Genomic DNA, 25,632 nt, shown 5'->3' with positions numbered 1-25,632 from the left:
ACATTGTGCAACCACACACACCTGACAGGGTCTAGACACACTGTCAGACGCCATACACCACTGACAGGGCCCTGACACACTGTGAGACACCACACACCCCTGACAGGGTCCGGACACACTGTGAGACCCCACACAACCCGACAGGGTCCTGACACACTGTGAGACCCCACACACCCCTGACAGGGTCCTGACACACTGTGAGACCCCACACACCCCTGACAGGGTCCTGGCACACTGTGAGACCCCACACACCCCTGACAGGGCCCTGACACACTGTGAGACCCCACACACCCCTGACAGGATCCAGACACACTGTGAGACCCCACACACCCCTGACAGGGCCCTGACACACTGTGAGACCCCACACTCCCCTGACAGGGACCTGAGATACTGTGGGACACCACACACCCCTGACAGGGTCCTGACACACTGTGAGACCCCACACTCCCCTGACAGGGACCTGAGATACTGTGGGACACCACACACCCCTGACAGGGTCCTGACACACTATGAGACCCCACACACCCCTGACAGGATCCTGACACACTGTGAGACCCCACTCACCCCTGACAGGGTCTGACACACTGTGACACCCCACACACCCTTGTCCAGGTCCCGACACACTGTGAGACACCACATAACACTGAAGGGTCCTGATACACTGTGAGACCAACACACACACACCTGACAGAATACAGTCACATTCTGAGACCCCACATACCTGACAGGGTCCTGACACACTGTGGGACCCCACCCATCTCTAACACGGTCCTGACTCACTGTGAGAGCCCACACACCCCTGTCAGGGTCCTGTCACATTGTGCAACCACACACACCTGACAGGGTCTAGACACACTGTCAGACCCCACACACCCCTGACAGGGTCCTGACACTCTGTGAGACCCCACACACCCCTGACAGGGTCCTGACACACTGTCAGACGCCACACACCCCTGACAGGGCCCTGACACACTGTGAGACCCCACACAACCCGACAGGGTCCTGAGATACTGTGGGACACCACACACCCCTGACAGGGTCCTGACATACTGTGAGACCCCACACACCATTGACAGGGTCCTGACACACTGTGAGACCCCACACAATCCTGACAGGGACCTGAGATACTGTGGGACACCACACAACCTGACAGGGTCCTGACACACAGTGAGACCCCACACTCCCCTGACAGGGACCTGAGATACTGTGGGACACCACACAACCCGACAGGGTCCTGACACACAGTGAGACCCCACACTCCCCTGACAGGGACCTGAGATACTGTGGGACACCACACACCCCTGACAGGGTCCTGACACACTGTGAGACCCCACACACCCCTGACAGGGACCTGAGATACTGTGGGACACCACACACCCCTGACAGGGTCCTGACACACTATGAGACCCCACACACCCCTGACAGGGTCATGACACACTGTGAGACCAACACACACACACCTGACAGAATACAGTCACATTCTGAGACCCCACATACCTGACAGGGTCCTGACACACTGTGGGACTCCACCCATCTCTAACACGGTCCTGACTCACTGTGAGAGCCCACACACCCCTGTCAGGGTCCTGTCACATTGTGCAACCACACACACCTGACAGGGTCTAGACACACTGTCAGACGACACACACCACTGACAGGGACCTGACACACTGTGAGACCCCACACACCCCTGACAGGGTCCTGACTTACTGTGAGACCCCACACACCACTGACAGGGTCCTGACACACTGTGAGACCCCACACACCCCTGACAGGGTCCTGACACACTGTGAGACCCCACACACCCCTGACAGGATCCTGACACACTGTGAGTCCCCACACACCCCTGACAGGATCCTGACACACTGTGAGACCCCACACACCCCTGACAGGGTCCTGACACACTGTGAGACTCCACACACCCCTGACAGGGTCCTGACACACTGTGAGACCCCACAAACCCCTGACAGGATCCTGACACACTGTGAGACTCCACACACCCCTGACAGGATCCTGACACACTGTGAGACCCCACACACCACTGACAGGGTCCTGACACACTGTGAGACCCCACACACCCCTGACAGGGTCCTGACACACTGTGAGACACCACACACCCCTGACAGGGACCTGAGATACTGTGGGACACCACACAACCCGACAGGGTCCTGACACACTGTGAGACCCCACACTCCCCTGACAGGGACCTGAGATACTGTGGGACACCACACACCCCTGACAGGGTCCTGACACACTGTGAGACCCCACACACCCCTGACAGGGTCATGACACACTGTGAGACCAACACACACACACCTGACAGAATACAGTCACATTCTGAGACCCCACATACCTGACAGGGTCCTGACACACTGTGGGACTCCACCCATCTCTAACACGGTCCTGACTCACTGTGAGAGCCCACACACCCCTGTCAGGGTCCTGTCACATTGTGCAACCACACACACCTGACAGGGTCTAGACACACTGTCAGACGACACACACCACTGACAGGGACCTGACACACTGTGAGACCCCACACACCCCTGACAGGGTCCTGACTTACTGTGAGACCCCACACACCACTGACAGGGTCCTGACACACTGTGAGACCCCACACAATCCTGACAGGGACCTGACACACTGTGAGACCCCACACAATCCTGACAGGGTCCTGACACACTGTGAGACCCCACACAATCCTGACAGGGTCCTGACACACTGTGAGACACCACACACCCCTGACAGGGACCTGAGATACTGTGGGACACCACACAACCCGACTGGGTCCTGACTCTCTGTGAGACCCCACACTCCCCTGACAGGGACCTGAGATACTGTGGGACACCACACAACCCGACAGGGTCCTGACACACAGTGAGACTCCACACACCCCCGACAGGGTCCTGACACACAGTGAGACTCCACACACCCCTGACAGGGTCCTGACACACTGTGAGAGCCCACACACCCCTGACAGGGTCCTGACACACTGTGAGACCCCACACACCACTGATAGGATCCTGACACACTGTGAGAGCCCACACACCTCTGACAGGGTCCTGACACACTGTGAGACCCCACACACCCCTGACAGGGTCCTGACACACTGTGAGAGCCCACACACCCCTGACAGGGTCCTGACACACTGTGAGACCCCACACACCCCTGACAGGGTCCCGACCGACTGTGAGACCCCACACACCCATAACAGGGTCCTGACACACTGTGATGCCCCACACACCCATGTCAGGAGCCTGACACACTGTGAGATCCCACATGTCTCTGACTGGGTCCTGACACACTGTGATGCCCCACAAACTTCTTTTAGGCTCGTGACACACACTGAGAAGCCACACACACCTGCCAGGGTCTGGATACACTGTGAAATTTCACACACACCTGGCAGTGTCCTGACACACTGTGAGACCCCACACACCCCTGACAGTGTCCTGACACACTGTGAGACCCCACACACCCCTGACAGGGTCTGACACACTGTGACACCCCACACACCCTTGTCCAGGTCCCGACACACTGTGAGACCTCACACATCCCTGACAGTGTCCTGACACACTGTGAGACTCCACACACCCCTGACAGTGTCCCGACACACTGTGAGACCTCACACATCCCTGACAGTGTCCTGACACACTGTGAGACCTCACACATCCCTGACAGTGTCCTGACACACTGTAAGACCCCACACAATCCTGACAGTGTCATGATACACTGTGAGGCAGCAGATAATTCTGAAGGGTCCTTATACACTGTGAGACCCCACACATCCCTGACACGGTCCTGACACACTGTGAGACCCCACACATCCCTGACACGGTCCTGACACACTGTGAGACCCCACACACCCGTGACAGGGTCCTGACACATTGTGAGACCCCACACACCCGTGACAGGGTCCTGACACACTGTGAGACCCCACACACCCTTGTCAGGAGCCTGACACACTGTGCGATCCCACACGTCTCTGACAGGGTCATGACACACTGTGAGACCCCACACACCCCTGACAGGGTCCTGACACACTGTGAGACCCCACACACCCCTGAGAGGGTCCTGACACACTGTGAGACCTCACACATCCCTGACACGGTCCTGACACACTGTGAGACTCCACACACCCTTGTCAGGAGCCTGACACACTGTGAGATCCCACACGTCTCTGACAGGGTCCTGACACACAGTGAGAAGCCACACACGCCTGCCATGGTCCTGGCACACTGTGAGACCCCACACACCCCTGACAGGGTCCTGACACACTGTGAGACCCCATACACACCTGACAGGGTCCTTACACACTGTGAGACCCCACACACCCCTGACAGGGTCCTGACACACTGCGATGCCCCACAAACTCATTTTAGGTTCCTGACACACTGTGAGACTCCACACACCCTTGTCAGGAGCCTGACACACTGTGAGATCCCACACGTCTCTGACAGGGTCCTGACACACTGTGATGCCCCACACACCACTGACAGGGTCCTGACACACTGTGAGACTCCACACACCCTGACAGGGGCCTGACACATTGTGAGACCCCACACACCCCTGACAGGATCCTGACACACTGTGAGACTCCACACACCCCTGACAGGATCCAGACACACTGTGAGACTCCACACACCCCTGACAGGGGCCTGACACATTGTGAGACCCCACACACCCCTGACAGGATCCTGACACACTGTGAGACTCCACACACCACTGACAGGGTCCTGACACATTGTGAGACCCCACACACCACTGACAGGGTCCTGAGATACTGTGGGACACCACACACCCCTGACAGGATCCTGACACACTGTGAGACTCCACACACACCGGGCAGGGTCCTGGCACACTGTGAGACCCCACACACCCCTGACAGGGTCCTGACACACTGTGAGACACCACACACCCCTGACTGGGTCCTGGCACACTGTGAGACCCCACACACTCCTGACAGGGTCCTGGCACACTGTGAGACCCCACACACCCCTGACAGGGTCCTGACACACTGTGAGACCCCACACACCCCTGACAGTGTCCTGGCACACTGTGAGAACCCATATACCCCTGACAGGATCCTGACACACTGTGAGACCCCACGCACCCCTGACAGGGTCCTGGCACACTGTGAGACCCCACGCACCCCTGACAGGGTCCTGACACACTGTGAGACCCCACACACCCCTGACAGGATCCTGACACACTGTGAGACCCCACGCACCCCTGACAGGGTCCTGGCACACTGTGAGACCCCACGCACCCCTGACAGGGTCTTGGCACACTGTCAGACGCGACACTCTCCTGACAGGTTCGTGATACACCATGAGATGCCACACACGCCAGATAGGGTCCCGATACTCTGGAATTTAGAAGGATGCGAGGGGATCTGATTGAAATATATAAGATTTTTAAGCGATTGTACACACTAGAGGCAGGAAACATGGTCCTGATGTTGGGGGAGTCCAGAACAAGATACACAGCTAACAATAAGGGGTAGGCCATTTAGAACGGAATTCAGGAAAAACTTTTCACCCAGAGAGTTGTGGATCTATGGAGTGCTCTGCTTCAGAAGGCAGTGGAGACCAATTCTCTGGATGCTTTCAAGAAAGAGTTAGATAGAGTTGTTAAAGATTGCGGAGTCAAGGGATATGGGGAGAAGGCAGGAACGGGGTACTGATTGCGGCTGATCAGCCATGATCACATTGAATGGCGGTGCTGGCTCAAAAGGCTGAATTGCCTGCACCTGCACCTATTGTCTATTATCAATTGACAAACCCTGAGACCCCACACTCCTGGCAGGATCCTGACACACTGTGAGACACCACACATGCCTGACAGGGTCCTGAAACACTGAGACCCCTCACACCCCTAAACAGGTTGACACACTACGAGACTCCACATATTTCTGACAGGGTCCTGACACACTGTGAAACACCACACATGCCGGTTAGGGCGCTGACAACCTTTACGACCCCACAAGCCCTTGACAGTGTCCTGATACACTGTGGGACTCCATATGCCCCTGACAGGATACTGACACACTGTGAGACCCCACACATCTGACAGGGTCCTGACACACTGTGAGACCCCACACACCTGACAGGGTCCTGACACACTGTGAGACCCCACACACCTGACATGTTCCTGACACACTGTGCTCTTCCCATACATCCCTGGCAGAGGCCGGACACAGTGCATAACCCCACATACCCCGACAGGTTTCGAACACACTTTGAGATCCCACGCACCCCCCCCCACCCACCCACAGTTCATGTTCTGATCAGCAAATCTGCTGCTTTGTATTTTGATTCAGTGATGGTGGGAGGGGAGGGTGAGCTGTGATTCCCCGACCTGTTCCTTTGACAGAATGCCCACCACCTTCTTCTCTATCTCCATACGCCACATCAACACAAGGGATTAAAAGATACTTCCTTAGGAGCAATGATATCTGTGGCAGTAGTGAGATGTTGTCCAGTACGGAACAGTTGGGGGTCAGTAAACTACCAGGGAAATACTCACCTTCACAGCACAGTTAATGTGAAAATGTGATGATCTGGTGTTTATCTGGAACAGGCCTCTCCGTCCAGTCAGCGGTCTGTTAATCAAATTTACTTTACTGTACGAACAACCATTGATGAATCCATCAATGCAACAGCTCTGAGCTAACTCTGGTGTGCTTAAATACTGAGTTCTGAGCTGAGGCATCTAACAGTTTGTCCACTGTCTGTTCCCATGGAAGATGTTCAACAGAAACACAAGGAGACTCTGCGGGCAAAAACTGAAACACTGAGAGTGAACACGATCCTGATGAGGGAGAAGGTGAAGGTTTTCCAGCTGGTTGATCGATACGCTGAGCTCACGGTCATTTCTACTGTTCGAGATCGGAGACTGGTGGAGCATGAGCTGCTGGCAAGAGGCAGAGACCACGAGGAGTGGAGAGAAAAACATCTCTGCGGAGAGCTGGAGAAACTCCAGATGGATCAGTTGTTCCAGAGCAGGTTTTCCCAAACTAACTCCAAATCTGGGAGTTCGGCAGCAGTGGCCGGAGTCCCGGGGATCGGGAAAACAACAATGGTACAAAAGATTGTTTACGACTGGGCCACGGGGAAAATATACCAACAGTTCCAGTTTGTCTTCAGTTTCAAATTCCGCGATTTAAACTCCATTAACTGTAGAATAAACCTGAAGGAACTGATTCTGGATCAGTATCCTTACTTTGGGAATATCCTGAGAGAGGTCTGGAAGAACCCAGAGGGATCGCTGTTTATATTTGATGGTTTGGATGAATTCAATGACCAAATTAATTTTTCTGACCGTCGGAGAGACACGGAAACTCGGTCCACATGCACAGATCCAGATTTCAAGTGCAAGGTGTCTGACATTGTGTACAGTTTAATCCAGGGCAAGCTGCTCCCAGGGTGTTCAGTGCTGGTGACCACCCGTCCCACTGCGTTACATTTATTGGAAAAGGCTGAGATCGGTACCGAAGCTGAAATCCTGGGATTTTCAGGTGAGGAACGGAAGGAATATTTCATCAGACATTTTGAAGATCAGACGGTGGCGGAAGCTGTTTTCAAACACGTGAAGGAGAACGAGATCCTGTACACCATGAGCTACAACCCCTCCTACTGCTGGATCCTCGCCCTGGCACTGGGCCCCTTCTTCACACAAAGAGTCAGGGACCCGCAGCGAGTTCCCAAGACCATCACCCACCTGTACTCCTACTATATTTACAACATCCTGAAAAACCACGGCCGTGAGATTGAGAACCCCCGTGATGTGTTACTCAGGGTTGGTCAGATGGCCTTCAGAGGAGTGTCCGAGAGGAAGATTGTGTTTACAGATGGAGATTTGATCAACTACAAACTGCAGCCTTCCCAGTTCCTGTCCGGGTTCCTGATGGAGCTTTTGGAGAGAGAGGATTCTGCCCGGAGCGTGGTGTACACATTCCCACACCTCACCATCCAAGAGTTTGTAGCTGCAGTCGCACAATTCCTGATCCCAGATGGCAGAGATATTACGAAACTCCTCACTGAAGCCCACTGTGTGAAGGATGGGCGGTTTGAGGTATTTCTCCGTTTTGTTGCTGGTCTCTCCAACCCAATGGCAGCTCGGGGCCTGGAGGAGTTCCTGGGTCCATTTCCTCATGAAACAACCTGCCGGGTGATTGACTGGGTGAAGGAGGAGGTTAAACGCCAGAGTGGAAACACAAGGAGTGAAGCTGGTAAAAGGAGCCTCCTGAACACATTGCACTACCTGTTTGAGTCTCAGAATCGTGGACTGGCTCAGGCCGCTCTGGGATCTGTGGAAACACTTTCATTCAGTGGAATGACACTGACCCCAATTGACTGCGCGGTCCTGTCTCATGTCATCGGACTCTGTGATACAATAAAACAGCTCGACCTGTGGAACTGCCACATTCTGTGTGAAGGAATCCAGCGGCTGGGACCCGGGCTACACAAGTGCCAGGAGTTGAGGTAACTTGATTTATCTCTCACTCTGAACTTTGAAACTGTTCCATTGTGTTGTTTCAATGTAAAGGGATTTGGGTAAATCTGCAGTAAACCAGATTCTGAAGAATTGTGACAAATGCCCAGGGGATCGGTCAGTAATTCCCCAAGGACGGGAGGGTTCTGTGGTTCCTTGTGAAGGGATGGAGACTTCATCAGATCAGTGAACAACGGCCATTGGTTTAATGGTAGTAAATCACAGGAATGGCCGTGTTTCTCGCTGTCTGTGACACGTCCATTAACAATGTTCCTTCTCACTGTGACTGACACCCAGACCGACACTGACTGCAGCAGGTGGGTCAGAGATTCACACCCCCTTCGCGGTGAGGGACAAGAGACCGTCAGCAGACTGTCCCAGTGAGAAGGAAAGAAATACCATTGTGAGATTGTCCTCCCACTGCCCTTCCCCGTGTGTGACTTTGCTCACTTCCAGATATGCAAAGAGCGAGGGCGCATCTCCTCTGGGCCTCTGTTCAGACCCAACACACACGTACAAAAAATGTCTGCGTCCTCTCGTCTTGTAGGATTATCGTTTACCCTTGAAATCCTCCTGTGGGACTTCTCATCCCAATCTCCCTTCCATTCTTTGGAATCTCGCCCCCATCCCCATTCCTCCCGTGGACTCTCTATTACTCTTTCCTCATCCTCCTGTGGGATGTCTTGTCCACACACCCCACCACCCTTCCTGTGAGATCTCTCTTCCCCGTCCCCCTTCCTTTTGTGGGATCTCTCCTCCCCATCCCCCTTCCTCCTGTGGGATCTCTCTTCCCCATCCCCCTTGCTCCTGTGAGATCTCTCTTCCCCGTCCCCCCTCCTTTTGTGGGATCTCTCCTCCCCATCCCCCTTCCTCCTGTGGGATCTCTCTTCCCTATCCCTTCCTGCTGTTGGAACTCTCTTCCCCATACCCTTTCCTCTTGTGGGATCTCTCTCCCCCATCGACTTCTTCCTGTCGGATCTCTCTTTGGCATGCCCCATTGTCCTGTGGAATTTCTCTTCCCCGACCCCCTTCCTCCTGTGAGATTTCTCTTCCCAATCCCACATCCTCCTGTGGGAACTCTGTTCCACATCCCTCTTCCTCCTGGCCGATCTCTTAACCCCTTCCCCCTTCATCCTGTTTATTTTCTGTCTATATCCCTCTTCCTCCTGTGGGATCTCTCTTCCCCATGCCTCTTCCTCCTGTGGGATCTCTCTTCCCCATCCCCTTCCTCCTGTGGGATCTCTCTTCCACACTCCCATGCCAGCTGTGGGACCTCCCTTCCCCATCCCCTTCCTCCTGTGGGATCTCTCTTCCCCATCCCCCTTCCTCCTGTGGGATCTCTCTTCCCCATCCCCTTCCTCCTGTGGGATCTCTCTTCCCCATCCCCTTCCTCCTGTGGGATCTCGCTTCCCCATCCCCCTTCCTCCTGTGGGATCTCTCTTCCCCATCCCCCTTCCTCCTGTGGGATCTCGCTTCCCCATCCCTCGACCTGTGGGATCTCTTCCCCATCCCCCTTCCTCCTGTGGGATCTCCTCCCCATCCCCCTTCCTCCTGTGGGATCTCTCTTCCCCATGCCTCTTCCTCCTGTGGGATCTCTCTTCCCCATCCCCTTCCTCCTGTGGGATCTCTCTTCCACACTCCCATGCCAGCTGTGGGATCTCCCTTCCCCATCCCCTTCCTCCTGTGGGATCTCTCTTCCCCATCCCCCTTCCTCCTGTGGGATCTCTCTTCCCCATCCCCTTCCTCCTGTGGGATCTCTCTTCCCCATCCCCTTCCTCCTGTGGGATCTCGCTTCCCCATCCCCCTTCCTCCTGTGGGATCTCTCTTCCCCATCCCCCTTCCTCCTGTGGGATCTCGCTTCCCCATCCCCCGACCTCCTGTGGGATCTCTTCCCCATCCCCCTTCCTCCTGTGGGATCTCTCCTCCCCATCCCCCTTCCTCCTGTGGGATCTCTCTTCCCCATCCCCCTTCCTCCTGTGGGATCTCTCTTCCCCGTCCCCCTTCCTCCTGTGGGATCTCTCCTCCCCGTCCCCCTTCCTCCTGTGGGATCTCTCTTCCCCATCCCCCTTCCTCCTGTGGGATCTCTCTTCCCCGTCCCCCTTCCTCCTGTGGGATCTCGCTTCCCCATCCCCCGACCTCCTGTGGGATCTCTTCCCCATCCCCCTTCCTCCTGTGGGATCTCTCCTCCCCATCCCCCTTCCTCCTGTGGGATCTCTCTTCCCCATCCCCCTTCCTCCTGTGGGATCTCTCTTCCCCGTCCCCCTTCCTCCTGTGGGATCTCTCCTCCCCGTCCCCCTTCCTCCTGTGGGATCTCTCTTCCCCATCCCCCTTCCTCCTGTGGGATCTCCCCACCCAGTCCCCCTTCCTCCTGTGGGATCTCTCTTCCCCGTCCCCCTTCCTCCTGTGGGATCTCTCCCCCCCGTCCCCCTTCCTCCGGTGGGATCTCTCTTCCCCATCCCCCTTCCTCCTGTGGGATCTCTCTTCCCCATCCCCCTTCCTCCTGTGGGATCTCCCCACCCAGTCCCCCTTCCTCCTGTGGGATCTCTCTTCCCCGTCCCCCTTCCTCCTGTGGGATCTCTCCTCCCCGTCCCCCTTCCTCCTGTGGGATCTCGCTTCCCCATCCCCCTTCCTCCTGTGGGATCTCTCTTCCCCGTCCCCCTTCCTCCTGTGGGATCTCTCCCCCCCGTCCCCCTTCCTCCGGTGGGATCTCTCTTCCCCATCCCCCTTCCTCCTGTGGGATCTCTCTTCCCCATCCCCCTTCCTCCTGTGGGATCTCCCCACCCAGTCCCCCTTCCTCCTGTGGGATCTCTCTTCCCCGTCCCCCTTCCTCCTGTGGGATCTCTCCTCCCCGTCCCCCTTCCTCCTGTGGGATCTCGCTTCCCCATCCCCCTTCCTCCTGTGGGATCTCGCTTCCCCATCCCCATTCCCCTTTTGCTTGTGAGAACTCTCCTCCCCATAGAATCATAAAATCATAGAACACTACAGCACAGAAAACAAGCCATTCAGTCCTTCAAGTCTGTACCAAAACCTTATTCCGCTAGTCCCATTGACCTGCACCCAGTCCATAACCCTCCAGTCCTCTCCCATCCATGTATCTATCCAATTTGTTCATAAAGCTTAAGAGTGAGTCCATATTTTCCTCATCAGATGGCAGCTCGTTCCACACTCTCACCACCCTCTGAGTGAAGAAGTTCCTCCTAATGCTCCCCCTAAACCTTTCCCCTTTCACGCTGAAGCCATGTCTTCTCATATTTATCTCTCCTAATCTATGTGGAAAGAGCCTATTCGCATTTACCCCGTCTATACCCTCATAATATTGTAAACCTCTATCAAATCTCCCCTCATTCTTCTGCACTTCAAGGAATAAAGTCCTAACCTGTTCAATCTTTCCCTGTAACTCAACTCCTGAAGACCTGGCAACATCCTAGTAAATCTTCTCTGCACTTTTTCAAACTTACTGATATCCTTCCTATAGTTAGGTGATCAGAACTGCACACAATACTCCAAATTTGGCCTCACCAATGTCTTATACAACCTCACCATAATATTCCAACTCCTATACTCAGTACTTTGATTTATGAATGCCAGGATGCCAAAAGCCTTCTTTACAACCCTGTCTACCTGTGAAGCCAGTTTCAGGGAATTATGTATCGGAACCCCCGGATCCCTCTGTTCCTCCGCTCTCTTCAGTGCCCTACTGTTTATCGTGTATGTCGGACCTTGATTTGTCCTTCCAAAATGGAACACCTCACACTTGTCTGCATTAAATTCCATCTGCCATTTTCTGGCCCATTCTTCCAGTTGGTCCAGATCCCTCTGCAAGCTTTGAAAGCCTTCCTCGCTGTCCACAATGCCTACATCTTAGTGTCATCCGCAAACCTGCTGATCCAATTTATCACATCATCATCTAGATCATTGATACAGACAACAAACAACAATGGTCCCAGCACAGATCCCTGGGGCACACCACTAGTCACAGGCCTCCAGTCTGAGAAGCAATCATCCACTACCACTCTCTGTCTTCTCCCACACAGCCAATTCGAATCCAGTTTACAACCTCTCCATGGATACCTAGTGTCTGAACCTTCTGAACTAACCTTTTATGTGGGACCTTGTCAACGGCCTTACAAAAGTCCATGTAGACAACATCCACAGCCTTTCCTTCATATGCATTCTTGGTAACATCCTCGAAAAACACTACAGGATTCATTAAACATGGTCTACCACACACAAAGCCATGCTGACTATCTTTAATCAGCCCTTGTCTGTCCAAATCCTTGTATATCCGATCTCTCAGAACACCTTCCAATAATTTACCTGCTACTGATGTCAGGCTCACTGGCCTGTAATTACCTGGTGTACTTTTGGAGCCTTTTTCAAACAACGGAACAACATGAACTACCCTCCAATCCTCCGGCACCGCACCGCTGGCTGAGGATATTTTAAATATTTCTGCCAGAGCCCCAGCAATTTCTACAATAGTCTCTCTCAAGGTCCGAGAAAATATCATGTCAGGCCCGGGGGATTTATCTACCTTTATTCACTGTAAGGCAGCAAGCAGCTTCTCCTCTTTAATCTCTATATGTTCCATGACACTACTGTTTGTTTCCCTTAATTCCATATCCGCTATGCCAGTTTCCTGAGTAAACACTGACGCAAAAAAACTGTTTAAGATCTCCCCCATCTTGTGAGGCTCCACACAGAGACGACCACTCTGATCTTCTAGGGGACCAATTTTGTCCTTTACTATCCTTTTACTCTTAATATACTTGTAGAAACCCTTCGGGTTTACCTTCACATTATCTGCCAAAGCAACCTCATGTCTTCTTTTTGCCTTCCTGATTTCCTTCTTTAGTATTTGCTTACATTTTCTATACTCTTCAAGTACCTCATTTGTTCCTTGTTTCCTATAGCTGCTAAACACCTACTTAAGCAGATCGCCAATATCCCTTGAAAACCAAGGTTCCCTCTGCCTGTTAACTTTGCCTTTAATCCTGGCAGGAACATGCAAACTCTGCACTCTCAAAATTTCACCCTTGAAGGCATTCCACTTACTGAACACATCCTTGCCAGAAAACAACATCCCAATCCACTCTTCCCAGATCCTCTCTCATTTCCACAAAATTGGCCCTTCTCCAATTCAGAACCTTAACTGGCGGACCAGTCCTATCCTTATCCATAATTATCATAAAACTAATGACATTATGGTCACTGGACCCAAAATGTTCACCGACACATACTTCTGTCACCTGACCTGTCTGGTTACTTAATAGGAGATCAGGTACTGCACCCTCTCTCGTTGATACCTCAATATATTGATTTAGAAAACTTTCCTGACACATTTGACAAACTCCACGCCATCTAACCCTTTCTCAGAGTGGGAGTCCCCGTCAATATGTGGAAAGTTAAAATCCCCTACAATTACGACTTTCTGTTTCTTACATTGGTGAGCTACCTCTCTACAGATTTGCTCCTCGAATTCTCTCTGACTACTGGGCGGTCTATAATACAACCCTATTAGTGTGCTCACATCTTTCCCGTTCCTCAGCTCCACCCATATGGCCTCTGTAGACGAACCCTCCGGGCTCTCCGGTCTACACACACTGTGATATTCTCCCTGACTGGTAATGCCACTCCGCCCCCTTTCATCCCTACCCCCTATCACATCTGAAACAATGGAAACACGGAACATGAAGCTGCCAGTCCTGCCCCTCCTGCAAACCAAGTCTTACTAATAGCAATAATGTCGATATCATCGTGCCAATCCACGATCTAAACTCATCTGCCTTACCTGCAATACTCCTTGCATTGAAATAGATGCACCTGAGAACATTTCTATCACATACAAACCATTGATATCAGTCTATACAAGCAGTCCTCGCATGACCCTTATCCTCCACCACCTCACTATCTGCTCTAACACTCTGGTTCCCCTCCCCCTGCAACCTTGTTTAAAACCCCCGGAGCAGAACTTGCTAACCTACCGACAAGGATGTTAGTCCCCTCCAGTTCAGGTGCAAACTGTCCAATTCGAACTGGTCCCACCTCCCCTGGAAGAAAGCCCAATTGTCCAGAAACATGAACCGGTCCCTCATGCATCATCCCCTCAGCCATGTATTTAGCTGCATTATCTTCCTATTTCTAGCCTCACCAGCACGTGGCACAGGTAGCAATCCTCCTGTGAGATCTCGCTTTCCCATCCCCCTTTCATCCTCTGGGCTCTCTGTTCCCACTCCCCCTTCCTTCCAACTATTGGATCTCTCCTCAGCATCCCCCTTCCTCCAATGGGATCTCCCCTACTCATCCCCCAACCTCCTGTTTGATCTCACTTCCCCACCCACTTCCTCCTGTCTCATCTCTCTTCCCCATGCCCCATCATCCTATTTGATCTCTCTTCCCCATTCCCCTTCCTTCTGTGGGATTTCTCTCCCCCATCCACTTTCACCCTGTGGGATCTCTCATCCCCATCCCCCTTCCTCTGGTGGTATCTCTCTCTCCCATCCCCCTTCCTGCTGTGGGATCTCTCTTCCCCATCCCCTTCCTCCTGTGGGATCTCTCTTCCCTATCCCCCTTCCTCCTGTGGGATCTCTCTCTCCCATCCCCCTTCCTGCTGTGGGATCTCTCTTCCCCATCTCCCTTCCTCCTGTGGGATCTCTCTTCCCCATCTCACTTCCTCCTGTGGGATCTCTCTTCCCTATCCCACTTCCTCCTGTGGGATCTCTCTTCCCAATCCCCCTTCCTCCTGTGGGATCTCTCTTCCCCATCCCCCTTCCTCCTGTGGGATCTCTCTTCCCCATCCCCCTTCCTCCTGTGGGATCTCTCTTCCCCATCCCCCTTCCTGCTGTGGGATCTCTCTTCCCCATCCCCCTTCCTCCTGTGGGATCTCTCTTCCCCATCCCCCTTCCTCCTGTGGGATCTCTCTTCCCCAACCCCCTACCTCCTGTGGGATCTCTCTTCCCCATCCCTTTAGCTTGGGTGGGTCTATTTCGCTGTGTCCCATTGACATTTCTGCATTTCGGTCAGAAACACTTTTCTCTCCATTGGGGAATGGGACAGTATATGTGGGGTTTAGAGGGTCACACCGACAGACGAAATTACCGACATTCGGTAAGTACCCTGGAGCTGGGCAGTGAGGGACATTGACAGTGATGGGAACTCCGATCAGTGATTCACTGGACAGTTTAATGTTTCCTGAAATATCCGAGTGACAGAAATTCCCCCAGACCCACGGTTTGAATCACTTTGTTTATCAAACTGTCTGTTTGCGTTTAGACTTGGGCGGAATGACCTGGGAGATTCAGGAGTGAAACTGGTGTCTGCGGCTCTGAGGAATCCGGAGTGTAAAATACAGATACTGTGGTAAGTACCAGACTGTGGGAGATTGTGATTACAGTCACTGGGTGTCTGACAATGAGAATGAATGTGATCAGTAGACACATAGAAAACATACAGGACAATACAGGCCCTTCGGCCCACAAAGCTGTGCTGAACATGTTTCTACCTTAGAATTACCTCGGTTTTACCCATAGTGCTCTATATTTCTAAGCTCCATGTAACCATCCTGTAGTTTAAAGTTTTCGCCTCCAGCAGCCCATTCTTAAAACTATGCCCTCTCGTGCTAGCCATTTCAGCCCTGGGGAAAAGACCGACTATCTACACGATCAATGCCTCTCATTATCTTGTACACCTCTAACAAATCACCTCTCATCCTCCGTCACTCCAAGAGAAAAGGCCGAGTTCACTCAACCTGTTCTCATAAGGCATGCTCCCCAATCCAGGCAACATCCTTGTAAATCTCCTCTGCACCCTGTCTATGGTTTCCACATCCTTCCTGTAGTGATTGCTACCCCATTCCTCTTCTACCTGTGGGATCTTTCTTCCACATCCCCCTTCCTCCTGTGGGATCTCTCTTCCACATCCCCCTTCCTCCTGTGGGATCTCTCCTCCCCATCCCCCTTCCTCCTGTGGGATCTCTCTTCCCAATCCCCTTCCTCCTGTGGGATCTCTCTTCCCCATCCCCCTTCCTCCTGTGGGATCTCTCCTCCCCGTCCCCCTTCCTCCTGTGCGATCTCTCCTCCCCATCCCCATTCCTCCTGTGGGATCTCTCTTCCCCATCACCCTTCCACCTGAGGGATCTCTCCTCCCCATCCCCCTTCCAAAAGTAGGATCTCTCTTCCCCACCCCCCTTCCTCCTGTGGGATCTCTCCTCCCCGTCCCCGTTCCTCCTGTGGGATCTCTCTTCACCATCCCCCTTCCTCCTGTGGGATCTCTCTTCCGCATCACACTTCCTGCTGTGGGATCTCTCTTCCCCATCCCCATTCCTCCTGTGGGGTCTCTCCTCCCCGTCCCCCTTCCTCCCGTGGGGTCTCTCCTCCCCGTCCCCCTTCCTCCTGAGGGATCTCTCCTCCCCGTCCCCCTTCCTCCTGTGGGGTCTCTCCTCCCCGTCCCCCTTCCTCCTGTGGGGTCTCTCCTCCCCGTCCCCCTTCCTCCTGAGGGATATCTCCTCCCCGTCCCCCTTCCTCCTGTGGGATCTCTCCTCCCCGTCCCCCTTCCTCCTGTGGGATCTCCCCTCCCCGTCCCCCTTCCTCCTGTGGGATCTCCTCCCCGTTCCCCTTCCTCCTGTGGGTTCTCTCCTCCCTGTCCCCCTTGCTGCTGTGGGATCTCTCCTCCCCGTCCCCCTTCCTCCTGAGGGATCTCTCCTCCCCGTCCCCCTTCCTACTGTGGGACCTCTCCTCCCCGTCCCCCTTCCTCCTGTGGGGTCTCCTCCCCCCCGTCCCCCTTCCTGCTGTGGGATCTCTCTTCCCCATCCCCTTCCTCCTGTGGGATCTCTCCTCCCCATCCCCCTTCCTCCAGTGGGGTCTCTCCTCCCCGTCCCCCTTCCTCCTGAGGGATCTCTCCTCCCCGTCCCCCTTCCTCCTGTGGGGTCTCTCCTCCCCGACCCCCTTCCTCCTGTAGGATCTCCCCTCCCCCGTCCCCCTTCCTCCTGTGGGATCTCCCCTCCCCGTCACCCGCCTGTGGGATCTCCCCTCCCCGTCACCCTTCCTCCTGTGGGATCTCCCCTCCCCGTCCCCCTTCCTCCTGTGAGGTGTCTCATCCCCGTCCCCCTTCCTCCTGTGGGATCTCTCCTCCCCGTCCCCCTTCCTCCTGTGGGATCTCCCCTCCCCGTCCCCCTTCCTCCTGTGGGATCCCCTCCCCGTTCCCCTTCCTCCTGTGGGATCTCTCCTCCCCGTCCCCCTTCCTGCTGTGGGATCTCTCCTCCCCGTCCCCCTTCCTCCTGTGGGATCTCTCCCCCCCGTCCCCCTTCCTCCTGTGGGATCTCTCTTCCCCGTCCCCCTTCCTCCTGTGGGATCTCTCCCCCCCGTCCCCCTTCCTCCGGTGGGATCTCTCTTCCCCATCCCCCTTCCTCCTGTGGGATCTCTCTTCCCCATCCCCTTCCTCCTGTGGGATCTCTCTTCCCCATCCCCCTTCCTCCAAGATGCTATGGTAAAAGAGATAGAATTGCGATCACTATCTCCAAAATGCTGTCCCACTGAGAGATCTGACACCTGACCAGGTTCGTTTCCCAAAACCAGATCAAGTACAGCCTCTCCTCTTGTAGGCTTATGTACATATTGCTTCAAGAAACCTTCCTGAACACACTTCACAAACTCCACCCCATCGGCACCCCTCACTCTAGGGAGATGCTAATCAATAGTTGGGAAATTAAAATCTCCCACTTCAGCAACTCTGTTATTGTTACTCCTTTCCAGAATCGGTCTCCCTATCTGCTCCTCGATGTCCCTGTTACTGTTGGGTGGTCTATACAATACACCCAGTAGAGTTATTGACCCCTTCCTGTTCCTAACTTCCACCCACAGAGACTCACTCAGACACAGACAATCATTTATTTTATTCATCATACTCCTTGCATTAAAATAGACACATCTCAAACCATCGGTCTGAGTGTCTCCCTTCTCTATCACCTGCGTATCCTCCCTTTCGCACTGTCTCCAAATTCTCTCTATTTGTGAGCCGACCTTCCTCTCCTCCGTCACATCAATTTGGTTCCCTCCCCCCAGCAATTCCAGTTTATACTCTCCCCAGCAGCCTTAGCAAACCTTGCTGTCCGTATATTAATATACGGGATTCCAGTGCAACCCGTCATTTCTGTGCAGGTCACACCTGCTCCAAAAGAGGTCCCAATGATCCAGAAATCTGAATCCCTGCCTCCTGCTCCAATCCCTCGGCCACGCGTTTATCCTCCACCTCATCCTAATCTTATTCTCACTGTCACGTGGGACAGACAGTAATTCCGAGATCACTACCTTTGAGGTCCTGCTTCTCAAATTACTTCCTAACTCCCTGTAGTCTGTTTTCAGGACCTCTTCCATTTTCCTACCAATGTCACCGGTACCAATATGTACCACGACCTCTGGCTGTTCTCCCTCCCACTGCAGGATATCTTGGACGTGATCAGGAACATCCTGGCCCTGGAAACTGGGAGGCAAACTACCATCCGAGTTTCTTTACTGCGTCCACAGAATCGTCTGTCTGACCCCCTAACTATAGTCCCCTATCTCTGCTGCCTTCCTCTTCCTTTCCCCACCCTCCTGAGCCACAGGGCCAGACGGTGCCAGAGGTGCAGCTGTTGTTGCTCCCTCTCCAGCAGTACTCGAACCGGAGTACTTATTGTCAAGGGGAACAGCCACTGGGGTATTCACTAGTACCTGCTTCTTGCCCTTCCCTCTCCTGACTGTGACCCAGTTCCTCGGTCTCCCGTGGCCCCGGTGTGACCACCTGCCTGTAACTCCTCTCTATCACCTCCTCGCTCTCCCTGACCAGACGAAGGTCATCGAGCTGCATCACCAGTTCCCTAACTCGGTCCCTGAGGAGCTGCAGCTCGACACACCGGGTGCAGATGTTGCCGTCCGGGAGGCTGGGGGTCTCCAGGATCTCCCACATCTGACACCGAGCACAGAAACCCAGCCTCACACACATACTCTCTGTCTGTATTGTAAACAGATAACCTACCTCGCCTCGACCCTTTATCGCCGAAGCCCCGTTGAGCCAAAGCCTTCCTACTCTGTCTCCCGCTCCTCTGACGCTCGCTCTGTAAATCTGTCTTCCTTTTAAACTCTTCTCGCTGTTCTCACTGGCCGACCTGCCCAGCCGTGCTGAAGAAAATATCAGTAATTGTGTTACTGATAAACACTGGGGATTTGTACCGTCTCCTGTCTCTCTGTGTCCTTCACCCTCACTCTCTCTCATCTCCAGGCTGGGGGAGATTGTGTTTACAGTCACTGGGTGTCTGACACTGAACATTAATGTGATCAGTAATTGTGTTACTGATAAACACTGGGGATTTGTACAGTTTCCTGTCTCTCTGTGTCCTTCACCCTCACTCTCTCTCATCTCCAGGCTGGGGGATGTCGGTCTCACAGATTCTGGTGCCGAGGATCTCGTCTCCGCTCTCAGTACAAACCCATCACTGACGGGGCTGAGCCTGAGTTATAATAAACTGGGAGATTCAGGAGTGAAACTGGTGTCTGCGGCTCTGAGGAACCCAGAGTGTAAAATACAGAAACTGGAGTAAGTACCAGACTGTGGGAGATTGTGTTTACAGTCACTGGGTGTCTGACACTGAACATTAATGTGATCAGTAATTGTGTTACTGATAAACACTGGGGATTTGTACCGTCTCCTGTCTCTCTGTGTCCTTCACCCTCACTCTCTCTCATCTCCAGGCTGTGGGAGATTGTGTTTACAGTCACTGGGTGTCTGACACTGAACATTAATGTGATCAGTAATTGTGTTACTGATAAACACTGGGGATTTGTACCGTCTCCTGTCTCTCTGTGTCCTTCACCCTCACTCTCTCTCATCTCCAGGCTGTACGATGTCGGTCTCACAGGTTCTGGTGCCGAGGATCTCGTCTCCGCTCTCAGTACAAACACATCACTGACGGAGCTGGACCTGAGTGATAATAAACTGGGGGATTCAGGAGTGAAACTGGTGTCTGCGGCTCTGAGGAACCCGGAGTGTAAAATACAGAGACTGGGGTAAGTACCAGACTGTGGGAGATTGTGTTTACAGTCACTGGGTGTCTGACACTGAACATTAATGTGATCAGTAATTGTGTTACTGATAAACACCGGGGATTTGTACCGTCTCCTGTCTCTCTGTGTCCTTCACCCTCACTCTCTCTCATCTCCAGGCTGAGGGAGATCACGTTTACAGTCACTGGGTGTCTGACACTGAACATTAATGTGATCAGTAATTGTGTTACTGATAAACACTGGGGATTTGTACCGTCTCCTGTCTCTCTGTGTCCTTCACCCTCACTCTCTCTCATCACCAGGTTGAGCCATGTCGGTCTCACAGATTCTGGTGCCGAGGATCTCGTCTCCGCTCTCAGTACAAACCCATCACTGACGGAGCTGTACCTGGGATCAAACTCTCTGACAAACCGATCTATCCCCGCTCTCCGCCGCCTCATCCTGACCCTCCAGAGTCTGGAGCTGATCGTGTGAGTGTTTGTGTTAATGTTCAATGTGATAAAATATCAGCGGATCCGCGGGTTTTCTGGTGATATTTGTCTGTGAGTGTTGTTGAAACATTAACCCCGGTCCCCTGTTACTGACACTGTTGTGTGATCTGTTTATTTCATCTTTATTCTCCCATCTGTTTCAGGCTGCGGGGGAATCGGTTCAGTGAGACCGGGATGAAGGAACTGAGATCTCTGCGGGGAGTCAGACCCGGACTGATGGTGGATCTGAACATCTGAATGTGGGGAATCGGTTCAGTGAGACCGGGGAGAAGGAACTGAGATCTCTACAGGAACCCAGACCCGGACTGATGGTGGATCTGTGAACATCTGAATGTGGTGAATCGGTTCAGTGAGACCGGGATGAAGGAACTGAGATCTCTACAGGAACCCAGACCCGGACTGATGGTGGATCTGTGAACATCTGAATGTGGTGAATCGGTTCAGTGAGACCGGGATGAAGGAACTGAGATCTCTGCAGGAACCCAGACCCGGACTGAGAGTGGATCTGTGAACATCTGAATGTGGGGAATCGGTTCAGTGAGACCGGGATGAAGGAACTGAGATCTCTACAGGAACCCAGACCCAGACTGAGAGTGTGGATCTGAACATCTGAATGTGGTGAATCGGTTCAGTGAGACCGGGATGAAGGAACTGAGATCTCTACAGGAACCCAGACCCGGACTGAGAGTGGATCTGTGAACATCTGAATGTGGTGAATCGGTTCAGTGAGACCGGGATGAAGGAACTGAGATCTCTGCAGGAACCCAGACCCGGACTGATGGTGGATCTGTGAACATCTGAATGTGGTGAATCGGTTCAGTGAGACCGGGATGAAGGAACTGAGATCTCTACAGGAACCCAGACCCGGACTGAGAGTGGATCTGTGAACATCTGAATGTGGTGAATCGGTTCAGTGAGACCGGGATGAAGGAACTGAGATCTCTACAGGAACCCAGACCCGGACTGAGAGTGGATCTGTGAACATCTGAATGTGGTGAATCGGTTCAGTGAGACCGGGATGAAGGAACTGAGATCTCTACAGGAACCCAGACCCGGACTGATGGTGGATCTGTGAACATCTGAATGTGGGGAATCGGTTCAGTGAGACCGGGATGAAGGAACTGAGATCTCTACAGGAACCCAGACCCGGACTGATGGTGGATCTGTGAACATCTGAATGTGGTGAATCGGTTCAGTGAGACCGGGATGAAGGAACTGAGATCTCTACAGGAACCCAGACCCGGACTGAGAGTGGATCTGTGAACATCTGAATGTGGTGAATCGGTTCAGTGAGACCGGGATGAAGGAACTGAGATCTCTACAGGAACCCAGACCCGGACTGAGAGTGGATCTGTGAACATCTGAATGTGGTGAATCGGTTCATTGAGACCGGGATGAAGGAACTGAGATCTCTACAGGAACCCAGACCCGGACTGAGAGTGGATCTGTGAACATCTGAATGTGGGGAATCGGTTCAGTGAGACCGGGATGAAGGAACTGAGATCTCTACAGGAACCCAGACCCGGACTGAGAGTGGATCTGTGAACATCTGAATGTGGTGAATCGGTTCAGTGAGACCGGGATGAAGGAACTGAGATCTCTACAGGAACCCAGACCCGGACTGATGGTGGATCTGTGAACATCTGAATGTGGTGAATCGGTTCAGTGAGACCGGGATGAAGGAACTGAGATCTCCACAGGAACCCAGACCCGGACTGATGGTGGATCTGTGAACATCTGAATGTGGGGAATCGGTTCAGTGAGACCGGGATGAAGGAACTGAGATCTCTACAGGAACCCAGACCCGGACTGATGGTGGATCTGTGAACATCTGAATGTGGGGAATCGGTTCAGTCAGACCGGGATGAAGGAACTGAGATCTCTACAGGAACCCAGACCCGGACTGAGAGTGGATCTGTGAACATCTGAATGTGGGGAATCGGTTCAGTGAGACCGGGATGAAGGAACTGAGATCTCTACAGGAACCCAGACCCGGACTGATGGTGGATCTGTGAACATCTGAATGTGGGGAATCGGTTTAGTGAGACCGGGATGAAGGAACTGAGATCTCTACAGGAACCCAGACCCGGACTGAGAGTGGATCTGTGAACATCTGAATGTGGTGAATCGGTTCAGTGAGACCGGGATGAAGGAACTGAGATCTCTACAGGAACCCAGACCCGGACTGAGAGTGGATCTGTGAACATCTGAATGTGGTGAATCGGTTCAGTGAGACCGGGATGAAGGAACTGAGATCTCTACAGGAACCCAGACCCGGACTGATGGTGGATCTGTGAACATCTGAATGTGGTGAATCGGTTCAGTGAGACCGGGATGAAGGAACTGAGATCTCTACAGGAACCCAGACCCGGACTGAGAGTGGATCTGTGAACATCTGAATGTGGTGAATCGGTTCAGTGAGACCGGGATGAAGGAACTGAGATCTCTACAGGAACCCAGACCCGGACTGAGAGTGGATCTGTGAACATCTGAATGTGGTGAATCGGTTCAGTGAGACCGGGATGAAGGAACTGAGATCTCTACAGGAACCCAGACCCGGACTGAGAGTGGATCTGTGAACATCTGAATGTGGGGAATCGGTTCAGTGAGACCGGGATGAAGGAACTGAGATCTCTACAGGAACCCAGACCCGGACTGAGAGTGGATCTGTGAACATCTGAATGTGGGGAATCGGTTCAGTGAGACCGGGATGAAGGAACTGAGATCTCTACAGGAACCCAGACCCGGACTGATGGTGGATCTGTGAACATCTGAATGTGGGGAATCGGTTCAGTGAGACCGGGATGAAGGAACTGCGATCTCTACAGGAACCCAGACCCGGACTGAGAGTGGATCTGTGAACATCTGAATGTGGTGAATCGGTTCAGTGAGACCGGGATGAAGGAACTGAGATCTCTACAGGAACCCAGACCCGGACTGAGAGTGGATCTGTGAACATCTGAATGTGGGGAATCGGTTCAGTGAGACCGGGATGAAGGAACTGAGATCTCTGCAGGAACCCAGACCCGGACTGATGGTGGATCTGTGAACATCTGAATGTGGTGAATCGGTTCAGTGAGACCGGGATGAAGGAACTGAGATCTCTACAGGGAGTCAGACCCGGACTGATGGTGGATCTGTGAACATCTGAATGTGGTGAATCGGTTCAGTGAGACCGGGATGAAGGAACTGAGATCTCTACAGGAACCCAGACCCGGACTGAGAGTGTGGATCAGTGAACATCTGAATGTGGGGAATCGGTTCAGTGAGACCGGGGAGAAGGAACTGAGATCTCTACAGGAACCCAGACCCGGACTGATGGTGGATCTGTGAACATCTGAATGTGGGGAATCGGTTCAGTGAGACCGGGGAGAAGGAACTGAGATCTCTACAGGAACCCAGACCCGGACTGATGGTGGATCTGTGAACATCTGAATGTGGGGAATCGGTTCAGTGAGACCGGGGAGAAGGAACTGAGATCTCTGGAGGAACTCAGACCCGGACTGAGAGTGGATCTGTGAACATCTGGCCTTTAACCTTTATCTTACCTGGAACCCAGACCCGGACTGATGGTGGATCTGAATGTGCGAACATCCCCGCCCGCGGGATGGGGACATTTGGCCGACTCCCCGCCCTCCCCTTTAACTCCCGCCCTTACCTTTAACGGCCGCGCGCCTGGTTCAACTTTCAACGGTTTTAACGGACCCGGCTCGGGCCTCGCGCTGTGTGCGTCGCTCGCAGCGGTCCCGCAGTGACGTGTTTCCGCCTGTTGTCCGGCGGGACAGCTTCCGCCGGAAGTGCGTGTACGAGACACCGACGTGACTCCCCGGGGAATTACCCGGACAGGAAGAGCCCGGGGTCCGGGGCTCAGTCTGGGACACCGGTGTCCCGGGGTGGGGGGGATGATCCCGGGAGAGAATCCTTTTGCCCCCTTTGCTGAGGACGGTGCATTCGGCAGCCTGGCCGATATAATGATGTTAAATGGACAAATCCCTCGGCAGTGACCCTGGATCTGCAGCGATCCCGGACACGGCCCTGAAGTGTGATTTTATAATCATCGGTTCCCCGATGCAGAGTGACGGTGAGAAACGGGACTGATTATTCAACCGGTCACTCCTTGTCACCAGTCAGTTAATTGTGTGTGACTGTGAGTGAGTCGGGAGCAGCTTATTTATTCCCGCACGTCAGCAGCTCACACATTGTTTCATTTACATTTGTCATGATGAAATAAATAAATCTGTAACTTCCTGTCCTGGTGCCGGACTCGAGTTTTATTTGAGGTTTCTGCTGCCCCCCGCACCCTGTGCACTGCAACAGTGGGTCGGAGCTCCTCACACTGACACATTAGCGTCTCTGCTCCAGGCTGAGAGAGCTCGGTCTGGCAGAGTCCGGGTAGAGCATTCCACAAATCCACCACACTCTGGGTGAAAAAGTTTTTCCGCATCTCTGTTCTATATGGCCTACCCCTTATTCTTAAACTGTGGCCTCTAGTTCTGGACTCACCCATCAGCGGGAACATGCTTCCTGCCTCCAGTGTGTCCAATCCCTTAATAATCTTATCTGTTTCAATCAGATCCCCTCTTATTCTTCTAAATTCCAGAGTATACATG

General features: G+C 53.2%; 1 protein-coding gene across 1 annotated transcript in view; it reads left to right on the top strand.

Annotated features, from left to right (window-relative positions):
- Positions 1 to 25,272, top strand: part of LOC132388163 (NACHT, LRR and PYD domains-containing protein 3-like) — a 52,345-nt gene extending 27,073 nt beyond the window's left edge. The window contains exons 6-10 of the mRNA XM_059960513.1: positions 6,749 to 8,486; positions 15,769 to 15,855; positions 19,894 to 20,064; positions 20,364 to 20,534; positions 20,834 to 25,272. Coding sequence (XP_059816496.1) covers positions 6,749 to 8,486; positions 15,769 to 15,855; positions 19,894 to 20,064; positions 20,364 to 20,534; positions 20,834 to 21,005 — 2,339 coding nt within the window. The 3' untranslated portion in view covers positions 21,006 to 25,272. The remainder of the gene's footprint in view (positions 1 to 6,748; positions 8,487 to 15,768; positions 15,856 to 19,893; positions 20,065 to 20,363; positions 20,535 to 20,833) is intronic.
- Positions 25,273 to 25,632: the final 360 nt, after the last annotated feature.

The sequence above is a fragment of the Hypanus sabinus genome, unplaced genomic scaffold (genome assembly GCF_030144855.1).
Source record: "Hypanus sabinus isolate sHypSab1 unplaced genomic scaffold, sHypSab1.hap1 scaffold_275, whole genome shotgun sequence".
NCBI lineage: Eukaryota > Metazoa > Chordata > Chondrichthyes > Myliobatiformes > Dasyatidae > Hypanus > Hypanus sabinus.
This window is presented reverse-complemented; position numbering and strand designations above follow the sequence as displayed.